The sequence below is a fragment of the Eleutherodactylus coqui genome, unplaced genomic scaffold (assembly GCF_035609145.1).
Source record: "Eleutherodactylus coqui strain aEleCoq1 unplaced genomic scaffold, aEleCoq1.hap1 HAP1_SCAFFOLD_135, whole genome shotgun sequence".
Classification (NCBI taxonomy): Eukaryota; Metazoa; Chordata; class Amphibia; order Anura; family Eleutherodactylidae; genus Eleutherodactylus; species Eleutherodactylus coqui.
The window spans coordinates 161,669-184,335 of record NW_027101871.1 but is presented as its reverse complement, the minus strand read 5'-3'; the positions used below and the strand labels follow the sequence as shown (position 1 = coordinate 184,335).

The following is a 22,667-nucleotide window of genomic DNA, read 5'->3' as shown; positions in this document are numbered from 1 at the left end:
ACATTGTATCCCTCATCCACAGCAATACACCACTCTACACTGTATCCCTCATCCATAGTACCGCCCCGCCCTACATTGTATCCCTCATCCACAGCACTGCCCTACATTGTATCCCTTATCCATGGCACCGCCCTACATTGTATCCCTCAACCACAGCACCGCCTGGCCTTACATTGTATCCCTTATCCAAAGCACCGCCCTACATTGTATCCCTCATCTAAAGCACCGCCCTACATTGTATCCCTCATCCAAAGCACCGCCCTACATTGTATCCCTCATCCAAAGCACCGCCCTACATTGTATCCCTCACCCAAAGCACCGCCCTACATTGTATCCCTCATCCAAAGCACCGCCCTACATTGTATCCCTCATCCAAAGCACCGCCCTACATTGTATCCCTCATCCAAAGCACCGCCCTACATTGTATCCCTCATCCAAAGCACCGCCCTACATTGTATCCCTCATCCAAAGCACCGCCCTACATTGTATCCCTCATCCAAAGCACCGCCCTACATTGTATCCCTCATCCAAAGCACCGCCCTACATTGTATCCCTCATCCAAAGCACCGCCCTGCATTGTATCCCTCATCCAAAGCACCGCCCTGCATTGTATCCCTCATCCAAAGCACCGCCCTGCATTGTATCCCTCATCCAAAGCACCGCCCTACATTGTATCCCTCATCCAAAGCACCGCCCTACATTGTATCCCTCATCCAAAGCACCGCCCTACATTGTATCCCTCATCCAAAGCACCGCCCTACATTGTATCCCTCATCCAAAGCACCGCCCTACATTGTATCCCTCATCCACAACACCGCCCTACATTGTATCCCTCATCCACAACACCGCCCTACATTGTATCCCTCATCCACAACACCGCCCTACATTGTATCCCTCATCCACAACACCGCCCTACATTGTATCCCTCATCCACAACACCGCCCTACATTGTATCCCTCATCCACAACACCGCCCTACATTGTATCCCTCATCCACAACACCGCCCTACATTGTATCCCTCATCCACAACACCGCCCTACATTGTATCCCTCATCCACAACACCGCCCTACATTGTATCCCTCATCCACAACACCGCCCTACATTGTATCCCTCATCCACAACACCGCCCTACATTGTATCCCTCATCCACAACACCGCCCTACATTGTATCCCTCATCCACAACACCGCCCTACATTGTATCCCTCATCTACAACACCGCTGTGGGAGGTCACTATTATACTGGGGGCCGCTGTGGGAGGTCAGTATTATACTGGGGGCCGCTGTGGGAGGTCAGTATTATACTGGGGGCCGCTGTGGGAGGTCACTATTATACTGGGGGCCGCTGTGGGAGGTCACTATTATACTGGGGGCCGCTGTGGGAGGTCACTATTATACTGGGGGCCGCTGTGGGAGGTCACTATTATACTGGGGGGCCGCTGTGGGGTGTCGCTATTACTACTGGGGGCTGCATCTCTTCCTATAGGAGGTGCTCTCTGCTGCTCTCTAGTGGAGACATCTCTACCTATAGGAAGAGCTCTCTGCTGCCCTCTAGTGAAGACATCTCTTTCTATAGGACGAGCTCCCTGCTGCCCTCTAGTGGAGATAGCTCTACCTATAGGAGGAGCTCTCTGCTGCCCTCTAGTGGAGATAGCTCTACCTATAGGAGGAGCTCTATGCTGCCCTCTAGTGGAGATATCTCAACCTATAAGAGGAGCCCTCTGCTGTCCTCTATTGGAGACATCTCTTTCTATAGGACGAGCTCTCTGCTGCCGTCTAGTGGAGACATCTCTACCTATAGGAGGAGCTCTCTGCTGCCCTCTAGTGGAGACATCGCTTCCTATAGGTGGAGCTCTTTGCTGCTCTCTAGTGGAGATATCTCGACCTATAGGAGGAGCTCTCTGCTGCCCTCTAGTGGAGACATCTCTACCTATGTGAGGAGCTCTCTGCTGCCCTCTAGTGGAGACATCTCTACCTATAGGAGGAGCTCTCTGCTGCCCTCTAGTGCAGACATCTCTTCCTATAGGAGGAGCTCTCTGCTGCCGTCTAGTGGAGACATCTCTACCTATAGGAGGAGCTCTCTGCTGCCCTCTAGTGGAGACATCGCTTCCTATAGGTGGAGCTCTTTGCTGCCCTCTAGTGGAGACATCTCTACCTATAGGAGGAGCTCTCTGCTGCCCTCTAGTGCAGACATCTCTTCCTATAGGAGGAGCTCTCTGTTGTCCTCTAGTGGAGACATCTCTTCCTATAGGAGGAGCTCTCTGCTGCCCTCTAGTGGAGACATCTCTTCCTATAGGAGTATCTCTCTGCTGCCCTCTAGTGCAGACATCTCTTCCTATAGGAGGATCTCTCTGCTGCCCTCTAGTGCAGTCATCTCTTCCTATAGGAGGATCTCTCTGCTGCCCTCTAGTGCAGTCATCTCTTCCTATTGGAGGAACTCTCTGTTGCCCTCTAGTGTAGACATCTCTTTCTATAGGACGAGCTCCCTGCTGCCCTCTAGTGGAGACATCTCTACCTATAGGAGGAGCTCTCTGCTGCCCTCTAGTGGAGACATCTCTACCTATAGGAGGAGCTCTCTGCTGTCCTCTAGTGGAGACAGCTCTACCTATAGGCGGAGCTCTCTCCTGCCCTCTAGTGGAGATATGTCTTCCTATAGGAGGAGCTCTCTGCTGCCCTCTAGTGGAGCCATCTCTTCCTACAGGAGGAGCTCTCTGCTGCCCTGTAGTGGAGACAGCTCTACCTATAGGAGGAGCTCTCTCCTGCCCTCTAGTGGAGACATCTCTACATATAGGAGGAGCTCTCTGCTGCCCTCTAGTGGAGATAGCTCTACCTATAGGAGGAGCTCTCTCCTGCCCTCTAGTGGAGATATGTCTTCCTATAGGAGGAGCTCTCTGCTGCCCTCTATTGGAGACATCTCTACCTATAGGAGGAGCTCTCTGTTGCCCTCTAGTGCAGACATCTCTTCCTATAGGAGGAGCTCTCTGTTGCCCTCTAGTGGAGATAGCTCTACCTATAGGAGGAGCTCTCTCCTGCCCTCTAGTGGAGATATGTCTTCCTATAGGAGGAGCTCTCTGCTGCCCTCTATTGGAGACATCTCTACCTATAGGAGGAGCTCTCTGTTGCCCTCTAGTGCAGACATCTCTTCCTATTGGAGGAGCTCTCTGCTGCCCTTTAGTGCAGACATCTCTTCCTATAGGAGGAGCTCTCTGCTGCCCTCTATTGGAGACATCTCTACCTATAGGAGGAGCTCTCTGTTGCCCTCTAGTGCAGACATCTCTTCCTATTGGAGGAGCTCTCTGCTGCCCTTTAGTGCAGACATCTCTTCCTATTGGAGGAGCTCTCTGCTGCCCTCTATTGGAGACATCTCTACCTATGTGAGGAGCTCTCTGCTGCCCTCTAGTGGAGACATCTCTACCTATATGAGGAGCTCTCTGCTGCCCTCTTGTGGAGACATCTCTACCTATATGAGGAGCTCTCTGCTGCCCTCTAGTGGAGACATCTCTACCTATATGAGGAGCTCTCTGCTGCCCTCTAGTGGAGACATCTCTACCTATATGAGGAGCTCTCTGCTGCCCTCTAGTGCAGACATCTCTTCCTATAGGAGGAGCCCTCTGTTGTCCTCTACTGCAGACATCTCTTCCTATAGGAGTATCTCTCTGCTGCCCTCTAGTGCAGTCATCTCTTCCTATTGGAGGAACTCTCTGTTGCCCTCTAGTGGAGACATCTCTTCCTATAGGAGTATCTCTCTGCTGCCCTCTAGTGCAGTCATCTCTTCCTATAGGAGGATCTCTGTTGCCCTCTAGTGGAGATAGGTCTTCCTATAGGTGGATCTTTCTGCTGCCCTCTAGTGTAGACATCTCTTCCTATAGGAGGTGCTCCCTGCTGCCCTCTAGTGGAGACATCTCTACCTATAGGAGGAGCTCTCTGCTGCCGTCTAGTGGAGACATCTCTACCTATAGGAGGAGCTCTCTGCTGCCCTCTAGTGGAGACATCTCTACATATAGGAGGAGCTCTCTGCTGCCCTCTAGTGCAGACATCTCTACATATAGGAGGAGCTCTCTCCTGCCCTCTAGTGGAGATATCTCTTCCTATAGGAGGAGCTCTCTGCTGCCCTCTAGTGGAGCCATCTCTTCCTATAGGAGGAGCCCTCTGCTGCCCTCTAGTGGAGACATCGCTTCCTATAGGAGGAGCCCTCTGCTGCCCTCTAGTGGAGATATCTCTACCTATAGGAGGAGCCCTCTGCTGCCCTCTAGTGGAGATATCTCTACCTATAGGAGGAGCTCTCTGCTGCCCTCTAGTGGAGCCATCTCTTCCTATAGGAGGAGCTCTCTGCTGCCCTCTAGTGGAGACATCGCTTCCTATAGGAGGAGCTCTCTGCTGCCCTCTAGTGGAGACATCGCTTCCTATAGGAGGAGCTCTCTGCTGCCCTCTAGTGGAGACATCTCTTCCTATAGGAGGAGCTCTCTGCTGCCCTCTAGTGGAGACATCGCTTCCTATAGGAGGAGCTCTCTGCTGCCCTCTAGTGGAGACATCGCTTCCTATAGGAGGAGCTCTCTGCTGCCCTCTAGTGGAGCCATCTCTTCCTATAGGAGGAGCTCTCTGCTGCCCTCTAGTGGAGACATCGCTTCCTATAGGAGGAGCTCTCTGCTGCCCTCTAGTGGAGATATCTCTACCTATAGGAGGAGCTCTCTGCTGCCCTGTAGTGGAGACAGCTCTACCTATAGGAGGAGCTCTCTGCTGCCCTCTATTGGAGACATCTCTACCTATAGGAGGAGCTCTCTGCTGCCCTCTAGTGGTGGTGCGTGTTAGGACAGTCTCACGCTCATCAGTTGGTGGCAGTTGAGCCGTCGCGGTGCAGTTGTTGGTGCAGACAGGTTAGTGCCAGTTGCGGGCTCTACTATTCCTGGGGTTTGTTGCCGGTTACGCTTGCGGTTGATGTGGATCCTCGTGCTGCCATAAGAGTCTGCCGGTTGCTGTTGGATACGCTGGCAGGTGGAGCGCTCCGTAGCGCCGTGCCGTGTTTCTAGATCTGAGGCCGTTCTCGTTCCCATGTCCCCAAGTAATCGGCGGCTGTGTGTTCCCTGGCGTCCGCTGTCCTCTGCTGGCCTCGCTGGCCTCACTGGCGTCCGCTGGTGGCCGCTGGCCTCACTGGCGTCCGCTGGCCTCGCTGGCGTCCGCTGTCGGCCGCTGGCCTCGCTGGCGTCCGCTGTCGGCCGCTGGCCTCGCTGGCGTCCGCTGGCGTCCGCTGGCCTCGCTGGCGTCCGCTGGCCTCGCTGGCGTCTGCTGTCACCCGCTTGCCTAACTGGCGTCCGCTGGCCTCGCTGGCGTCCGCTGGCCTCGCTGGCGTCTGCTGTCACCCGCTTGCCTAACTGGCGTCCGCTGGCCTCGCTGGCGTCCGCTGGCCTCACTGGCGTCTGCTGTCACCCGCTGTCCTCTGCTGGCGGCCGCTGGCCTCACTGGCGTCTGCTGTCACCCGCTGTCCTCTGCTGGCGGCCGCTGGCCTCACTGGCGTCCGCTGGCCTCGCTGGCGTCCGCTGGCGTCCGCTGGCCTCGCTGGCGTCCGCTGGCGTCCGCTGGCCTCACTGGCGTCCGCTGTCACCCGCTGGTCTCACTGGCGTCTCTCACCTCCACACTCCGGCGCCGACCAATTGCTGTCCACGGTCCGGCGGCTGCTCCCGGCTCCATGCTCTGCCCACGGGGCTCCGACCTGCGATGCCCCTCCGGCTGATGGCTGCCATGCAGACCCATTTGTATAGCAGTTGGGCGGGGCTTAGCCGGCTCCCTGGCAGTGATGTCATCCACAGAACCATGTGACCTGTCTGAAGGTCCTCACCCCTCCGTGTCTCCCTAGATGTGGTCCTTGCGGTTGGCGTTCGTCCTGCTGCTCCTCCCGGCGGTCTCCGGATGCGTCTTCTGCCGCCGTCCCGACCGGAACCTGAAGAAGAGGTTCGAGAAGCTGTGCGCAGCCTATAAGAGGGTGAAGCGGAGCGCCAGCTGCAGCCGCCACCCGGGACCCCGCAGCTTCCAGCCGTACGGACTGGGTGAGCGCCGCCGTCCGCCATCTTGGCTCTGTGTGATGTCACTGACTTCTCCCCTCTCTTCTCCAGAGGAGGACGCCATGCTGTTCATCACGGAGAAGACGCACCGCGTGTTCCGAGCGCTCGGTGAGGACGGCGCTGCGCACACATGGAGTCAAGGAGGTGGAGCCAAGAGGCTAGGTGGCCACACCCTAAACCCGCCCAATATGGCCTCATTCTGTGCGCGGCACAACTAGAGAGCAGGCGCCATTGTGGGAGGGTTATGGGCGTGGCCAACAGGACTCTTCTGGCACGGCCTCCTGGACCCAGGGGGGCGGATGTGTGTGTGGGGCGTGGGATGTGTAGGGGGGGCCGGGGGGTGTGCGCGGGGGCGGGAGGATATGCAGGAGGGGCGGATGTGTGCGGGGGGGGGAGGGTGGAATGTGCAGGAGGGGTGGGGGATGGGCAGGGGGGATGGGCGGGGTGTGTGCAGGGGGGATGGGCGGGGGGGCCGGGGGGGATGTGCAGAAGGGGCGGGGGGGATGTGCAGGGGGGGCGGGGGGGATGTGCAGAAGGGGCAGGGGGGATGTGCAGGGGGGCGGGGGGATGTGCAGAGGGGCGGGGGGGATGTGCAGAAGGGGCGGGGGGGATGTGCAGAAGGGCGGGGGGATGTGCAGGGGGGCGGGGGGATGTGCAGAAGGGGCGGGGGGATGTGCAGAAGGGGCGGGGGGGATGTGCAGAAGGGGCGGGGGGGATGTGCAGAAGGGGCGGGGGGATGTGCAGGGGGGCGGGGGGATGTGCAGCGCCTTTTTGTGAGTCTCTGTACAAGATGGGTGGGAGGCGGAGCCAGACAGGGGGAGTGGCCTGTATATAGTATATACACAAGGGGTCTCGGTGGGGCAGGCTGAGGGACCCCCCAGTGACCGACATCCTCTCCCCCCACAGAGATCACCCGGGACCCCCTGGGCATCGCCGCCTACTGGGACTGGCTGCACGAGGAGAAGCTGCTGCTCTACACCAAGGAAGGTGCGACCACCGGGGCTTACATAGGACTGTGCAGGGGGAGGGGTTTACACAGGACTGCTGCTACTAATAGCTACTACTTCATCCTCAACAGTTCTCTGCCCTCCGGCCTGTGGTAAGTGATCCCCCTCACTGCTCCAGCTTTGGATGTGACTAAAGTGATCTGCAGCTCTGGATGTGACTGGAGTATATGATGTGCGGTGGTGATCTGCAGCTCTGGATGTGACTGGAGTATATGATGTGTGCTGGTGATCTGCAGCTCTGGATGTGACTGGAGTATATGATGTGTGCTGCTGATCTGCAGCTCTGGGTGTGACTGGAGTATATGATGTGTGCTGCTGATGTGCAGCTCTGGATGGGACTGGAGTATATGATGTGCGGTGGTGATCTGCAGCTCTGGATGTGACTGGAGTATATGATGTGTGCTGCTGATCTGCAGCTCTGGATGTGACTGGAGTATATGATGTGTGCTGCTGATCTGCAGCTCTGGATGTGACTGGAGTATATGATGTCTGCTGCTGATCTGCAGCTCTGGATGTGACTGGAGTATATGATGTCTGCTGCTGATCTGCAGCTCTGGATGTGACTGGAGTATATGATGTGTGCTGTTGATCTGCAGCTCTGGATGTGACTGGAGTATATGATGTGTGCTGGTGATCTGCAGCTCTGGATGTGACTGGAGTATATGATGTGTGCTGGTGATCTGCAGCTCCGGATGTGACTGGAGTATATGATGTGTGCTGGTGATCTGCAGCTCCGGATGTGACTGGAGTATATGATGTGTGCTGGTGATCTGCAGCTCCGGATGTGACTGGAGTATATGATGTGTGCTGGTGATCTGCAGCTCCGGATGTGACTGGAGTATATGATGTGTGCTGGTGATCTGCAGCTCCGGATGTGACTGGAGTATATGATGTGCGGTGGTGATCTGCAGCTCCGGATGTGACTGGAGTATATGATGTGCGGTGGTGATCTGCAGCTCCGGATGTGACTGGAGTATATGATGTGTGCTGGTGATCTGCAGCTCTGGATGTGACTGGAGTATATGATGTGTGCAGGTGATCTGCAGCTCCGGATGTGACTGGAGTATATGATGTGTGCTGCTGATCTGCAGCTCCGGATGTGACTGGAGTATATGATGTGCGGTGGTGATCTGCAGCTCTGGATGTGACTGGAGTATATGATGTGTTGATGTGCAGCTCTGGATGTGACTGGAGTATATGATGTATGCTGTTGATCTGCAGCTCTGGATGTGACTGGAGTATATGATGTGTGCTGGTGATCTGCAGCTCTGGATGTGACTGGAGTATATGATGTGTGCTGCTGATCTGCAGCTCTGGATGTGACTGGAGTATATGATGTGCGGTGCTGATCTCCAGCTCTGGATGTGACTGGAGTATATGATGTGTGCTGGTGATCTGCAGCTCTGGATGTGACTGGAGTATATGATGTGTGCTGCTGATCTGCAGCTGTGGATGTGAGTGGAGTATATGATGTGCGGTGGTGATCTGCAGCTCTGGATGTGACTGGAGTATATGATGTGTGCTGGTGATCTGCAGCTCTGGATGTGAGTGGAGTATATGATGTGCGGTGGTGATCTGCAGCTCTGGATGTGACTAGAGTATATGACTTGTGCTGGTGATCTGCAGCTCTGGATGTGACTGGAGTATATGATGTGTTGATGTGCAGCTCTGGATGTGACTGGAGTATATGATGTGTGCTGCTGATCTGCAGCTCTGGATGTGAGTGGAGTATATGATGTGCGGTGGTGATCTGCAGCTCCGGATGTGACTGGAGTATATGATGTGTTGATGTGCAGCTCTGGATGTGACTGGAGTATATGATGTGTGCTGCTGATCTGCAGCTCTGGATGTGACTGGAGTATATGATGTGTGCTGCTGATCTGCAGCTCTGGATGTGACTGGAGTATATGATGTGTGCTGGTGATCTGCAGCTCTGGATGTGACTGGAGTATATGATGTGCGGTGGTGATCTGCAGCTCCGGATGTGACTGGAGTACATGATGTGCGGTGGTGATCTGCAGCTCTGGATGTGACTGGAGTATATGATGTGTGCTGGTGATCTGCAGCTCTGGATGTGACTGGAGTATATGATGTGTGCTGGGGATCTGCAGCTCTGGATGGGACTGGAGTATATGATGTGTTGCTGTTGATGTGCAGCTCTGGATGGGACTGGAGTATATGATGTGTTGCTGTTGATGTGCAGCTCTGGATGGGACTGGAGTATATGATGTGTGCTGGTGATCTGCAGCTCTGGATGTGACTGGAGTATATGATGTGCGGTGGTGATCTGCAGCTCTGGATGTGACTGGAGTATATGATGTGCGGTGGTGATCTGCAGCTCTGGATGTGACTGGAGTATATGATGTCTGCTGCTGATCTGCAGATCCGGATGTGACTGGAGTATATGATGTGTGCTGGTGATCTGCAGCTCTGGATGTGACTGGAGTATATGATGTGTGCTGCTGATCTGCAGCTCCGGATGTGACTGGAGTATATGATGTGTGCTGCTGATCTGCAGCTCCGGATGTGACTGGAGTATATGATGTGTGCTGCTGATCTGCAGCTCCGGATGTGACTGGAGTATATGATGTGTGCTGGTGATCTGCAGCTCTGGATGTGACTGGAGTATATGATGTCTGCTGCTGATCTGCAGATCCGGATGTGACTGGAGTATATGATGTGTGCTGGTGATCTGCAGCTCTGGATGTGACTGGAGTATATGATGTGTGCTGCTGATCTGCAGCTCCGGATGTGACTGGAGTATATGATGTGTGCTGCTGATCTGCAGCTCCGGATGTGACTGGAGTATATGATGTGTGCTGCTGATCTGCAGCTCCGGATGTGACTGGAGTATATGATGTGTGCTGGTGATCTGCAGCTCTGGATGTGACTGGAGTATATGATGTCTGCTGCTGATCTGCAGCTCTGGATGTGACTGGAGTATATGATGTGTGCTGGGGATCTGCAGCTCTGGATGTGAGTGGAGTATATGATGTGTGCTGGTGATCTGCAGCTCTGGATGTGACTGGAGTATATGATGTGTGCTGGTGATCTGCAGCTCTGGATGTGACTGGAGTATATGATGTGTGCTGGTGATCTGCAGCTCTGGATGTGACTGGAGTATATGATGTCTGCTGCTGATCTGCAGCTCTGGATGTGACTGGAGTATATGATGTGTGCTGGGGATCTGCAGCTCTGGATGTGACTGGAGTATATGATGTGCGGTGGTGATCTGCAGCTCTGGATGTGACTGGAGTATATGATGTGTGCTGCTGATCTGCAGCTCTGGATGTGACTGGAGTATATGATGTGTGCTGCTGATCTGCAGCTCTGGATGTGACTGGAGTATATGATGTCTGCTGCTGATCTGCAGCTCTGGATGTGACTGGAGTATATGATGTGTGCTGGTGATCTGCAGCTCTGGATGTGACTGGAGTATATGATGTGTGCTGTTGATCTGCAGCTCTGGATGTGACTGGAGTATATGATGTGCGGTGGTGATCTGCAGCTCTGGATGTGACTGGAGTATATGATGTGCGGTGGTGATCTGCAGCTCTGGGTGTGACTGGAGTATATGATGTGTGCTGGTGATCTGCAGCTCTGGATGTGACTGGAGTATATGATGTGTGCTGGTGATCTGCAGCTCTGGATGTGACTGGAGTATATGATGTGTGCTGCTGATCTGCAGCTCTGGATGTGAGTGGAGTATATGATGTGTGCTGGTGATCTGCAGCTCTGGATGTGACTGGAGTATATGATGTGTGCTGCTGATCTGCAGCTCTGGATGTGAGTGGAGTATATGATGTGCGGTGGTGATCTGCAGCTCTGGATGTGACTGGAGTATATGATGTGCGGTGGTGATCTGCAGCTCTGGATGTGACTGGAGTATATGATGTGTGCTGGTGATCTGCAGCTCTGGATGTGACTGGAGTATATGATGTGCGGTGGTGATCTGCAGCTCTGGATGTGACTGGAGTATATGATGTGCGGTGGTGATCTGCAGCTCTGGATGTGACTGGAGTATATGATGTGCGGTGGTGATCTGCAGCTCTGGATGTGACTGGAGTATATGATGTGCGGTGGTGATCTGCAGCTCTGGATGTGACTGGAGTATATGATGTGTGCTGGTGATCTGCAGTTCTGGATGTGACTGGAGTATATGATGTGTGCTGGTGATCTGCAGCTCTGGATGTGACTGGAGTATATGATGTGTGCTGGGGATCTGCAGCTCTGGATGGGACTGGAGTATATGATGTGTTGCTGTTGATGTGCAGCTCTGGATGGGACTGGAGTATATGATGTGCGGTGGTGATCTGCAGCTCTGGATGTGACTGGAGTATATGATGTCTGCTGCTGATCTGCAGCTCTGGATGTGACTGGAGTATATGATGTGTGCTGCTGATCTGCAGCTCTGGATGTGACTGGAGTATATGATGTGTGCTGGGGATCTGCAGCTCTGGATGTGACTGGAGTATATGATGTGTGCTGCTGATCTGCAGCTCTGGATGTGACTGGAGTATATGATGTCTGCTGCTGATCTGCAGCTCTGGATGTGACTGGAGTATATGATGTGTGCTGGTGATCTGCAGCTCTGGATGTGACTGGAGTATATGATGTGCGGTGGTGATCTGCAGCTCTGGATGTGACTGGAGTATATGATGTGCGGTGGTGATCTGCAGCTCTGGATGTGACTGGAGTATATGATGTGTGCTGGTGATCTGCAGCTCTGGATGTGACTGGAGTATATGATGTGTGCTGGTGATCTGCAGCTCTGGATGTGACTGGAGTATATGATGTGCAGTGATCTGCAGCTCTGGATGTGACTGGAGTATATGATGTGTGCTGCTGATCTGCAGCTCTGGATGTGACTGGAGTATATGATGTGTGCATAATTCCCCTCAGATAAGAAGACGTTGGCCATGAACTGCTCGCTGTGCCGCCTCCGCTGGATGCCCTGCTTGCCCCAGCACATCTGTTACCCTGGTGAGGAGGGCATGGGGGGTAATAAAGGAATTTCACAAGCCCACTGCAATCCACATACATCTCCCCCAACAGCAGGACTACAACTCTCATCATCACCCATTACTACTAGCATTACAGAATCATAGACTGGCGGAATTGGAAGGGAACTCCAGGGTCATCGGGCACAGCGGGGTCATCGGGCACAGCGGGGTCATCGGGCACAGCGGGGTCATCGGGCACAGCGGGGTCATCGGGCACAGCGGGGTCACCTGGATCTGAGGGTACCAGGCCCCCCCCCCTTCAAAGCCTCATCACCGATAGTGTTACTACTACTACCCCCAGCCTCATCACCGATAGTGTTACTACTACTACCCCCAGCATCATCACCGATAGTGTTACTACTTCTACCCCCAGCATCATCACCGATAGTGTTACTACTACTACCCCCAGCATCATCACCGATAGTGTTACTACTACTACCCCCAGCATCATCACCGATAGTGTTACTACTACTACTACCCCCGGCATCATCGCCGATAGTGTTACTACTACTACTACCCCCAGCCTCATCACCGATAGTGTTACTACTACTTCTACCCCCAGCCTCATCACCGATAGTGTTACTACTACTACTACCCCCAGCATCATCACCGATAGTGTTACTACTACTACTACCCCCAGCATCATCACCGATAGTGTTACTACTACTACTACCCCCGGCATCATCACCGATAGTGTTACTACTACTACCCCCAGCATCATCACCGATAGTGTTACTACTACTACCCCCAGCATCATCACCGATAGTGTTACTACTACTACCCCCAGCATCATCACCGATAGTGTTACTACTACTACTACCCCCAGCATCATCACCGATAGTGTTACTACTACTACCCCCAGCATCATCGCCGATAGTGTTACTACTACTACCCCCAGCATCATCGCCGATAGTGTTACTACTACTACCCCCAGCATCATCACCGATAGTGTTACTACTACTACCCCCAGCATCATCACCGATAGTGTTACTACTACTACCCCCGGCATCATCACCGATAGTGTTACTACTACTACCCCCAGCATCATCACCGATAGTGTTACTACTACTACTACCCCCAGCATCATCACCGATAGTGTTACTACTACTACCCCCAGCATCACCGATAGTGTTACTACTACTACTACCCCCGGCATCATCACCGATAGTGTTACTACTACTACCCCCAGCATCATCACCGATAGTGTTACTACTACTACCCCCAGCATCATCACCGATAGTGTTACTACTACTACCCCCAGCATCATCACCGATAGTGTTACTACTACTACCCCCAGCATCATCGCCGATAGTGTTACTACTACTACCCCCAGCATCATCACCGATAGTGTTACTACTACTACCCCCAGCCTCATCACCGATAGTGTTACTACTACTACCCCCGGCATCATCGCCGATAGTGTTACTACTACTACCCCCAGCCTCATCACCGATAGTGTTACTACTACTACCCCCAGCATCATCACCGATAGTGTTACTACTACTACCCCCGGCCTCATCACCGATAGTGTTACTACTACTACCCCCAGCATCATCACCGATAGTGTTACTACTACTACCCCCAGCATCATCACCGATAGTGTTACTACTACTACCCCCAGCATCATCACCGATAGTGTCACTACTACTACCCCCAGCATCATCACCGATAGTGTTACTACTACTACTACCCCCGGCATCATCACCGATAGTGTTACTACTACTACTACCCCCAGCATCATCACCGATAGTGTTACTACTACTACCCCCAGCATCATCGCCGATAGTGTTACTACTACTACTCCCAGCATCATCACCGATAGTGTTACTACTACTACTACCCCCGGCATCATCACCGATAGTGTTACTACTACTACTACCCCCAGCATCATCGCCGATAGGGTTACTACTACTACTACCCCCAGCATCATCACCGATAGTGTTACTACTACTACCCCCAGCATCATCGCCGATAGTGTTACTACTACTACCCCCAGCATCATCACCGATAGTGTTACTACTACTACCCCCAGCATCATCACCGATAGTGTTACTACTACTACTACCCCCAGCCTCATCACCGATAGTGTTACTACTACTACCCCCAGCATCATCACCGATAGTGTTACTACTACTACCCCCAGCATCATCACCGATAGTGTTACTACTACTACCCCCGGCATCATCACCGATAGTGTTACTACTACTACCCCCAGCATCATCGCCGATAGTGTTACTACTACTACTACCCCCAGCATCATCACCGATAGTGTTACTACTACTACCCCCAGCATCATCACCGATAGTGTTACTACTACTACCCCCAGCATCATCACCGATAGTGTTACTACTACTACTACCCCCAGCATCATCACCGATAGTGTTACTACTACTACTACCCCCAGCATCATCACCGATAGTGTTACTACTACTACCCCCGGCATCATCACCGATAGTGTTACTACTACTACCCCCGGCATCATCACCGATAGTGTTACTACTACTACTACCCCCAGCATCATCACCGATAGTGTTACTACTACTACCCCCAGCATCATCACCGATAGTGTTACTACTACTACTACCCCCGGCATCATCACCGATAGTGTTACTACTACTACTACCCCCAGCATCATCACCGATAGTGTTACTACTACTACCCCCGGCATCATCGCCGATAGTGTTACTACTACTACCCCCGGCATCATCGCCGATAGTGTTACTACTACTACTACCCCCAGCGTCATCACCGATAGTGTTACTACTACTACCCCCAGCATCATCACCGATAGTGTTACTACTACTACTACCCCCAGCATCATCACCGATAGTGTTACTACTACTACTACCCCCAGCATCATCACCGATAGTGTTACTACTACTACTACCCCCAGCATCATCACCGATAGTGTTACTACTACTACCCCCAGCATCATCACCGATAGTGTTACTACTACTACCCCCAGCATCATCACCGATAGTGTTACTACTACTACCCCCAGCATCATCACCGATAGTGTTACTACTACTACCCCCAGCCTCATCACCGATAGTGTTACTACTACTACCCCCAGCATCATCACCGATAGTGTTACTACTACTACCCCCAGCATCATCACCGATAGTGTTACTACTACTACCCCCAGCATCATCACCGATAGTGTTACTACTACTACCCCCAGCATCATCGCCGATAGTGTTACTACTACTACCCCCAGCATCATCACCGATAGTGTTACTACTACTACCCCCAGCCTCATCACCGATAGTGTTACTACTACTACCCCCGGCATCATCGCCGATAGTGTTACTACTACTACCCCCAGCCTCATCACCGATAGTGTTACTACTACTACCCCCAGCATCATCACCGATAGTGTTACTACTACTACCCCCGGCCTCATCACCGATAGTGTTACTACTACTACCCCCAGCATCATCACCGATAGTGTTACTACTACTACCCCCAGCATCATCACCGATAGTGTTACTACTACTACCCCCAGCATCATCACCGATAGTGTCACTACTACTACCCCCAGCATCATCACCGATAGTGTTACTACTACTACTACCCCCGGCATCATCACCGATAGTGTTACTACTACTACTACCCCCAGCATCATCACCGATAGTGTTACTACTACTACCCCCAGCATCATCGCCGATAGTGTTACTACTACTACTCCCAGCATCATCACCGATAGTGTTACTACTACTACTACCCCCGGCATCATCACCGATAGTGTTACTACTACTACTACCCCCAGCATCATCGCCGATAGGGTTACTACTACTACTACCCCCAGCATCATCACCGATAGTGTTACTACTACTACCCCCAGCATCATCGCCGATAGTGTTACTACTACTACCCCCAGCATCATCACCGATAGTGTTACTACTACTACCCCCAGCATCATCACCGATAGTGTTACTACTACTACTACCCCCAGCCTCATCACCGATAGTGTTACTACTACTACCCCCAGCATCATCACCGATAGTGTTACTACTACTACCCCCAGCATCATCACCGATAGTGTTACTACTACTACCCCCGGCATCATCACCGATAGTGTTACTACTACTACCCCCAGCATCATCGCCGATAGTGTTACTACTACTACTACCCCCAGCATCATCACCGATAGTGTTACTACTACTACCCCCAGCATCATCACCGATAGTGTTACTACTACTACCCCCAGCATCATCACCGATAGTGTTACTACTACTACTACCCCCAGCATCATCACCGATAGTGTTACTACTACTACTACCCCCAGCATCATCACCGATAGTGTTACTACTACTACCCCCGGCATCATCACCGATAGTGTTACTACTACTACCCCCGGCATCATCACCGATAGTGTTACTACTACTACTACCCCCAGCATCATCACCGATAGTGTTACTACTACTACCCCCAGCATCATCACCGATAGTGTTACTACTACTACTACCCCCGGCATCATCACCGATAGTGTTACTACTACTACTACCCCCAGCATCATCACCGATAGTGTTACTACTACTACCCCCGGCATCATCGCCGATAGTGTTACTACTACTACCCCCGGCATCATCGCCGATAGTGTTACTACTACTACTACCCCCAGCGTCATCACCGATAGTGTTACTACTACTACCCCCAGCATCATCACCGATAGTGTTACTACTACTACTACCCCCAGCATCATCACCGATAGTGTTACTACTACTACTACCCCCAGCATCATCACCGATAGTGTTACTACTACTACTACCCCCAGCATCATCACCGATAGTGTTACTACTACTACTACTACCCCCAGCATCATCACCGATAGTGTTACTACTACTACCCCCAGCGTCATCACCAATAGTGTTACTACTACTACCCCCAGCGTCATCACCGATAGTGTTACTACTACTACCCCCAGCATCATCACCGATAGTGTTACTACTACTACTACCCCCAGCATCATCACCGATAGTGTTACTACTACTACTACCCCCAGCATCATCACCGATAGTGTTACTACTACTACTACCCCCAGCATCATCACCGATAGTGTTACTACTACTACCCCCAGCGTCATCACCGATAGTGTTACTACTACTACCCCCAGCGTCATCACCGATAGTGTTACTACTACTACCCCCAGCGTCATCACCGATAGTGTTACTACTACTACTACCCCCGGCATCATCACCGATAGTGTTACTACTACTACCCCCAGCATCATCACCGATAGTGTTACTACTACTACCCCCAGCATCATCACCGATAGTGTTACTACTACTACTACCACCCCCAGCATCATCACCGATAGTGTTACTACTACTACTACCCCCAGCCTCATCACCGATAGTGTTACTACTACTACCCCCAGCCTCATCACCGATAGTGTTACTACTACTACCCCCAGCATCATCACCGATAGTGTTACTACTACTACCCCCAGCATCATCACCGATAGTGTTACTACTACTACTACCCCCAGCATCATCACCGATAGTGTTACTACTACTACTACCCCCAGCGTCATCACCGATAGTGTTACTACTACTACTACCCCCAGCGTCATCACCGATAGTGTTACTACTACTACCCCCAGCGTCATCACCGATAGTGTTACTACTACTACTACCCCCAGCGTCATCACCGATAGTGTTACTACTACTACTACCCCCAGCATCATCACCGATAGTGTTACTAGTACTACTACCCCCAGCCTCATCACCGATAGTGTTACTACTACTACCCCCAGCATCATCCCCGATAGTGTTACTACTACTACCCCCAGCCTCATCACCGATAGTGTTACTACTACTACCCCCAGCATCATCACCGATAGTGTTACTACTACTACCCCCAGCATCATCACCGATAGTGTTACTACTACTACCCCCAGCATCATCACCGATAGTGTTACTACTACTACCCCCAGCATCATCACCGATAGTGTTACTACTACTACCCCCGGCATCATCACCGATAGTGTTACTACTACTACCCCCAGCATCATCACCGATAGTGTTACTACTACTACCCCCAGCATCATCACCGATAGTGTTACTACTACTACCCCCGGCATCATCACCGATAGTGTTACTACTACTACTACCCCCGGCATCATCACCGATAGTGTTACTACTACTACTACCCCCAGCATCATCCCCGATAGTGTTACTACTACTACCCCCGGCATCATCACCGATAGTGTTACTACTACTACCCCCGGCATCATCACCGATAGTGTTACTACTACTACCCCCAGCCTCATCACCGATAGTGTTACTACTACTACCCCCAGCCTCATCACCGATAGTGTTACTACTACTACTACCCCCAGCATCATCACCGATAGTGTTACTACTACTACTACCCCCAGCCTCATCACCGATAGTGTTACTACTACTACTACCCCCAGCCTCATCACCGATAGTGTTACTACTACTACCCCCAGCCTCATCACCGATAGTGTTACTACTACTACCCCCAGCCTCATCACCGATAGTGTTACTACTACTACTACCCCCGGCATCATCACCGATAGTGTTACTACTACTACCCCCAGCATCATCACCGATAGTGTTACTACTACTACCCCCGGCATCCTCACCGATAGTGTTACTACTACTACCCCCAGCATCATCACCGATAGTGTTACTACTACTACCCCCAGCATCATCACCGATAGTGTTACTACTACTACCCCCAGCATCATCACCGATAGTGTTACTACTACTACTACCCCCGGCATCATCGCCGATAGTGTTACTACTACTACTACCCCCAGCCTCATCACCGATAGTGTTACTACTACTACTACTACCCCCAGCATCATCACCGATAGTGTTACTACTTCTACCCCCAGCATCATCACCGATAGTGTTACTACTACTACCCCCAGCATCATCACCGATAGTGTTACTACTACTACCCCCAGCATCATCACCGATAGTGTTACTACTACTACTACCCCCAGCATCATCACCGATAGTGTTACTACTACTACCCCCAGCATCATCGCCGATAGTGTTACTACTACTACCCCCAGCATCATCGCCGATAGTGTTACTACTACTACCCCCAGCATCATCCCCGATAGTGTTACTACTACTACCCCCAGCCTCATCACCGATAGTGTTACTACTACTACCCCCAGCATCATCACCGATAGTGTTACTACTACTACCCCCGGCATCATCACCGATAGTGTTACTACTACTACCCCCAGCATCATCACCGATAGTGTTACTACTACTACCCCCGGCATCATCCCCGATAGTGTTACTACTACTACCCCCAGCCTCATCACCGATAGTGTTACTACTACTACCCCCAGCATCATCACCGATAGTGTTACTACTACTACCCCCGGCATCCTCACCGATAGTGTTACTACTACTACCCCCGGCATCCTCACCGATAGTGTTACTACTACTACCCCCAGCATCATCCCCGATAGTGTTACTACTACTACTACCCCCAGCATCATCACCGATAGTGTTACTACTACTACTACCCCCAGCATCATCACCGATAGTGTTACTACTACTACTACCCCCAGCATCATCACCGATAGTGTTACTACTACTACTACCCCCAGCATCATCACCGATAGTGTTACTACTACTACCCCCAGCATCATCACCGATAGTGTTACTACTACTACTACCCCCAGCATCATCACCGATAGTGTTACTACTACTACTACCCCCGGCATCATCACCGATAGTGTTACTACTACTACTACCCCCAGCCTCATCACCGATAGTGTTACTACTACTACCCCCAGCATCATCACCGATAGTGTTACTACTACTACTACCCCCAGCATCATCACCGATAGTGTTACTACTACTCCCCCCAGTGTGATTGTTTGCAGCACTAATTGGTTATTCCTTCTGCAGGCAGCAGGTCGGCGGCTCTGATTGTGCGTCTGGTGCTCTGCTGCTCTCTGGTGTCACTCCCTGTGGGTCTCCTCCTGTGTTCCTGGGAGTAAGTACCTGCGGGTTGCCGGTATGTACTGATAGTTATGTCACAGCGTGCAGGAAGTACAGTAGAGCCGCGCCCGTGTACAGCGCGTCCGAGCGTGAGCGCCACGGGGACAAACGTGAGGCAACTGCAGCCAGAACATGAAAACATCTGATCACATGACCGGCGCCGGCTGCCAGGACAGATCACGCTGCGTACTGTCACTTTAAGGCCCATGGCGGCGGGCACACGCTGCATATAATGAACGGATAGCAGCAGAGCGCCGCGACGTAACCCTCCGGATGACCTCGCAATGTCCCCCGACCGCCACCAGCCCCAATGTCCCCCGACCGCCACCACCCCCGACGTCCCCCCGACCGCCACCACCCCCGACGTCCCCCCGACCGCCACCACCCCCGACGTCCCCCCGACCGCCACCACCCGCGACGTCCCCCCGACCGCCACCACCCGCGACGTCCCCCGACCGCCACCACCCGCGACGTCCCCCACCAAAGCCGCTGCGTTGAGGTGGAGTCCGCCGCGCTGCAGCTCCTCCCCGGCTCACTCTATATTGAGGCTGTGGACCCCCCTCCCCCGCGGGTTAGCCTGCTGTCCGCTCGTGTGGTGACGCCGTCTCGCTCCGGGCTGCCTTGGTCCGGTCTCTGCAGGAATTCACCCCTGAACCCCCTTAGAAAACCGGCCTCTAAATCGCCAACCACCGCAGACCATGGCAGCCATCTTAGCGGCCTGCGTGACCAACGGGCAAGAAGAAGGTATGTGAGGCGTGTTCAGATCAACCAGCCCCGGAGGAGCGGCCCGCCATGTGCGGCCCCAGGAGGAGCGGCCCGCCATGTGCGGCCCCCGGGGGAGCGGCCCGCCATGTGCGGCCCCCGGGGGAGCGGCCCGCCATGTGCGGCCCCCGGGGGAGCGGCCCGCCATGTGCGGCCCCCGGGGGAGCGGCCCGCCATGTGCGGCCCCAGGGGGAGCGGCCCGCCATGTGCGGCCCCAGGGGGAGCGGCCCGCCATGTGCGGCCGCAGGGGGAGCGGCCCGCCATGTGCGGCCGCAGGGGGAGCGGCCCGCCATGTGCGGCCGCAGGGGGAGCGGCCCGCCATGTGCGGCCCCAGGGGGACCGGCCCGCCATCCGCGGCCCACGATCTGCAGCACCCGGGGGACCGGCCCGCCATTAGCGGCCCCCAGAGGAGTGGCCCGCCATTAGCAGGCCCCCGGAGGATCGGCTTGCCATCCGCGGCCCTGCCTGTAGCGCCATAGTAGACATCTGTGGCTATTCCGGATTGTGCGTCCGCAGACCAGATGTTTGCGCCGCAGTGAGGATTTATGTGGGATTGTGTTGGAAACGCTGACTGTGGATTTGGCGCAGTGACGGCGATCCTCAGCGAAATGTGTGGCCGTGCGCCGGATAGCGCTGTGCGGGCGCAGGTAATGAGGTCGTGCGACATGTTCTGGCGGGCGCAGGTAACGAGGTCGTGCGACATGTTCTGGCGGGGGCAGGTAACGAGGTCGTGTGACATGGGCTGGCGGGCGCAGGTAATGAGGTGGTGTGACATGTTCTGGCGGGCGCAGGTAACGAGGTCGTGTGACATGGGGTGGCGGGCGCAGGTAACGAGGTCGTGCGACATGTTCTGGCGGGCGCAGGTAACGAGGTCGTGTGACATGTTCTGGCGGGCGCAGGTAACGAGGTGGTGCGACATGTTCTGGCGCAGGTAACGAGGTCGTGCGACATGTTCTGGCGGGCGCAGGTAACGAGGTGGTGTGACATGTTCTGGCGCAGGTAACGAGGTGGTGTGACATGTTCTGGCGGGCGCAGGTAACGAGGTCGTGCGACATGTTCTGGCGGGCGCAGGTAACGAGGTCGTGTGACATGTTCTGGCGGGCGCAGGTAACGAGGTCGTGCGACATGTTCTGGCGGGCGCAGGTAACGAGGTCGTGTGACATGTTCTGGCGGGCGCAGGTAACGAGGTCGTGCGACATGTTCTGGCGCAGGTAACGAGGTGGTGTGACATGTTCTGGCGGGCGCAGGTAACGAGGTCGTGCGACATGTTCTGGCGGGCGCAGGTAACGAGGTCGTGCGACATGTTCTGGCGGGCGCAGGTAACGAGGTGGTGCGACATGTTCTGGCGGGCGCAGGTAACGAGGTGGTGTGACATGTTCTGGCGGGCGCAGGTAACGAGGTCGTGTGACATGTTCTGGCGCAGGTAACGAGGTGGTGTGACATGTTCTGGCGGGCGCAGGTAACGAGGTGGTGTGACATGTTCTGGCGGGCGCAGGTAACGAGGTGGTGTGACATGTTCTGGCGCAGGTAACGAGGCTGTGTGGCATGTTCTGGCGGGCCCCTCACGTTTGGGGCCGGTGACTCGTGAACGTCCTGTCCTCGCTGTACTTCCTCCATATTACGTCATCCTGGTAACCGCAGCGTTCTTCTCCCGCCGCAGGTATCGCAGGTATCGCAGCCGCCGGCCTCCGGAGCCGCACTGACCGGCCACAGATCAATAAACTGCTGACCGACAGCCTCTGTGTGCTCACTGGGGGGCGCCGAGGGGGGACTGAGCCCAGGAGCTGACACTCTAGTGGGGGGAGGGGGCCGGAGTCACCTTACAGGTGAGCAGACCGGA

The 22,667-nt window shown here is 53.7% G+C and overlaps 2 protein-coding genes across 4 annotated transcripts in view; one reads left to right on the top strand and one right to left on the bottom strand.

The window, feature by feature from the left end:
- The window catches only part of LOC136592643 (asialoglycoprotein receptor 1-like), an 84,832-nt gene that overhangs the window by 61,572 nt on the left and 593 nt on the right, over positions 1-22,667 (bottom strand). The gene's annotated exons all lie outside the window — the stretch shown is intronic.
- Positions 5,849-22,597, top strand: TMEM95 (transmembrane protein 95). 2 transcript variants are annotated; one of them, XM_066588634.1, is made up of 7 exons: positions 5,849-6,040; positions 6,107-6,163; positions 6,962-7,042; positions 7,134-7,154; positions 11,965-12,045; positions 19,973-20,060; positions 22,488-22,597. In XM_066588634.1, exons 1-7 carry the CDS (start codon positions 5,851-5,853, stop codon positions 22,528-22,530), a joined length of 561 nt encoding a protein of 186 aa, XP_066444731.1. In that variant the 5' UTR covers positions 5,849-5,850; the 3' UTR covers positions 22,531-22,597. The 2 variants fall into 2 exon arrangements, with proteins under 2 accessions (XP_066444731.1, XP_066444730.1); XM_066588633.1 differs by having other exon boundaries at positions 5,849-6,163.